The 2,340-nt window shown below is 42.4% G+C and overlaps 1 protein-coding gene across 1 annotated transcript in view; it reads left to right on the forward strand.

The window, feature by feature from the left end:
- Nucleotides 1-762: 762 nt before the first annotated feature.
- The window catches only part of capslb (calcyphosine-like b), a 6,625-nt gene continuing 5,047 nt past the window's right edge, over nucleotides 763-2,340 (forward strand). The window contains exon 1 of the mRNA XM_034897052.1: nucleotides 763-788. Coding sequence (XP_034752943.1) covers nucleotides 763-788 — 26 coding nt within the window. The remainder of the gene's footprint in view (nucleotides 789-2,340) is intronic.

The raw sequence follows: 2,340 nt of genomic DNA on the forward strand, positions 1-2,340 counted from the left end.
GAGCTGTGGTGGGTGGAGCTGGGTGGGCGGAGCTGGGGAGGGCGGGGCTGTGGTGGGCGGAGCTGGGGAGGGCGGAGCTGTGGTGGGCGGAGCTAGGGAGGGAGACTCCGCCTAGCCAGTGTTATCGGCCACTTTATAAACGTGGGAAAGTCAAGGATTTTTACTTTAACTTGATCCAGAATGTAGCATTTTGCAGAATGTGTGCTACTAACCCGGCTAACCCAAATGTAGCTTTTTGAGTTTTATTGTTTTATTGCTTTTGATGCCATATCATTATATATTCATCATATCTTCTACATTTATACACGGTATACTGACATTCCTCCTCTTACAGTCGCCTGGCGTTGGAGGATCTTTAGAAGATCAGACCCATGGTTCTGCATGTTTTACTACAACTCACAGTTTCCAGAGCATGATGCCTTCCAGTCTAAAACCCATCAGTTCATCTTTCATCTGGAGAGCAGGATCTAAAGCTGGTGTGGTGGCAGCCTGGAAGGTCGTCTAGCAACCGACGGCATGCTTTGGATTCAGACAGATCGGTGACAAATGAAAGTAAATCTCAAGCTGAAGAATTAGTGTTTGGATAGTTTGGGTTAGGGTTAGCGTTAGCATTAGGGTTAGGGTTAGCATTAGCATTAGGGTAAGGGTTAGCGCGGCAAAGAAAGCATACCCTCCTGGAAAGAAGAGAATACTCTCTGGTTTCTTGCTTTTCTTTAAACCAATCCCAGCGGGCGTGGGCGGCGCCGAGCTGCAGACGCGGCGATGACAGATCTGCTCAATAGTCTCAGGTTATAAAGTCTCACTGGTCCTGGGGGAACATGTGCACCCCGCTAAAGAAACCTCCTCATCCAATATTACATGAAGCCAATTGTCCTCATTGGCTGTTACCGGCCAGGTAACCTTGACGGACATTTTATAGACGTTTAATCAATTAATCTAGAAAATAATCCTCAGTTTCATTGACTATGGAAGTCAAAGAATCGTTAGTTGCGGTGTTTTTCCCCCACGGCCCTCCACCAGAGATCACAGTCTTTCATTTCTTCCTCAGTCACCGTCTGTCTAACGATTTGAGTAAATCTGCATGAACCCCAGCGAGGTCCTTTAAAAGAAAGCTGCTCGTATCTGCACTGAAACCTTTAGAGACTCCACCTGTGGTCTGTGGTCTGATTCCATCCCGTGGTGGATCAGGATCTTCTAGTCCTTATATATATTTACATGTACAGTATATAACGACGTTTATATATATTCAATTGTTTATTACGATCATAAGGTGAGATGTGGGGTTGTTGCTTCTGCCAGTGTTGTAGTACCCAAGACCAGGTTTCTCTTGGACTCAAGTCCGCTTTTTGAAGGAATTGGCCGCATTTGTCCTCGATCTTCAGATAGAAGTACTCTGGATCTGATTCTTTTTATAAGCTGCTGAAAACTGCTGCTGGTAGTGTCAATCTCCTTGCGGTAGTCATCTCATAAGGAGTCTAAATCTAAAGGATCCCTAAAGAGAATCTAAGTCTAAAGGATCCCTAAAGAGAGTCTGGGCTGGGATCTCTCTGATTCCTTGCAGGAGTGCCGATGGTTAGCTTTTTTACCTTTTATGGTGTCGTGCAGTGTGGAACTCCCTCTGGTCTTATCTGGCTAAATGTCTCGGTCTCGAGTCCGGTCTCAGTGTGGACCTGGTCCCAGATTAGGTCTTCATTACAACACTGGCTCCAGCAACATGACCCAATGCTGCTTCTTCATCTATTAAACACAACATACACCTCATGTTTCCAGAATGTACGCTTCTTTTCCTCCAGACTGTACCAAACACACTGTAAACTACTCGGGAAAGTCGGACTGTACCAATGTTTTATTTCACAAAGCGTGTTATGCTGCTTATCATCGTTCAATAAAATATAATCGTTGTAAAATCAAAATGTTTCCTTGTGTTCATCTACAAAATGAAGGTAATATTCAACTTTTAAAAAGAGAAAAATATCTCTATAAACTATGATTGTATATTTATTTGAAGAATTATATATATATATATATATATTATATTGTATATAAATGAAAGCACAGGATTACTATCAGCTGGTAGAAAGAGTTTGAGCGTATTAACTCAACTAAACCAAATTAAAAGAAATTACTATTAAGGCAACGTGGAGTTTCCTACGTCACAGGTAATGACGATGAAAAACCAAAGAACTGGAGAGCTTCCTGGAAATAGTCTTTGTGATAATAAGCCGATAATAAGAACAAATCGAATAAACGACCAGAAAAACTCTTATGCCCCTGTATTTTAACATAGGGGGTGTATACTTATACCCCCTGTATTTTAACATAGGGGGTGTATACTTATGC

Source organism: Etheostoma cragini, chromosome 16, assembly GCF_013103735.1.
Source record: "Etheostoma cragini isolate CJK2018 chromosome 16, CSU_Ecrag_1.0, whole genome shotgun sequence".
In the NCBI taxonomy this organism is placed as follows: Eukaryota; Metazoa; Chordata; class Actinopteri; order Perciformes; family Percidae; genus Etheostoma; species Etheostoma cragini.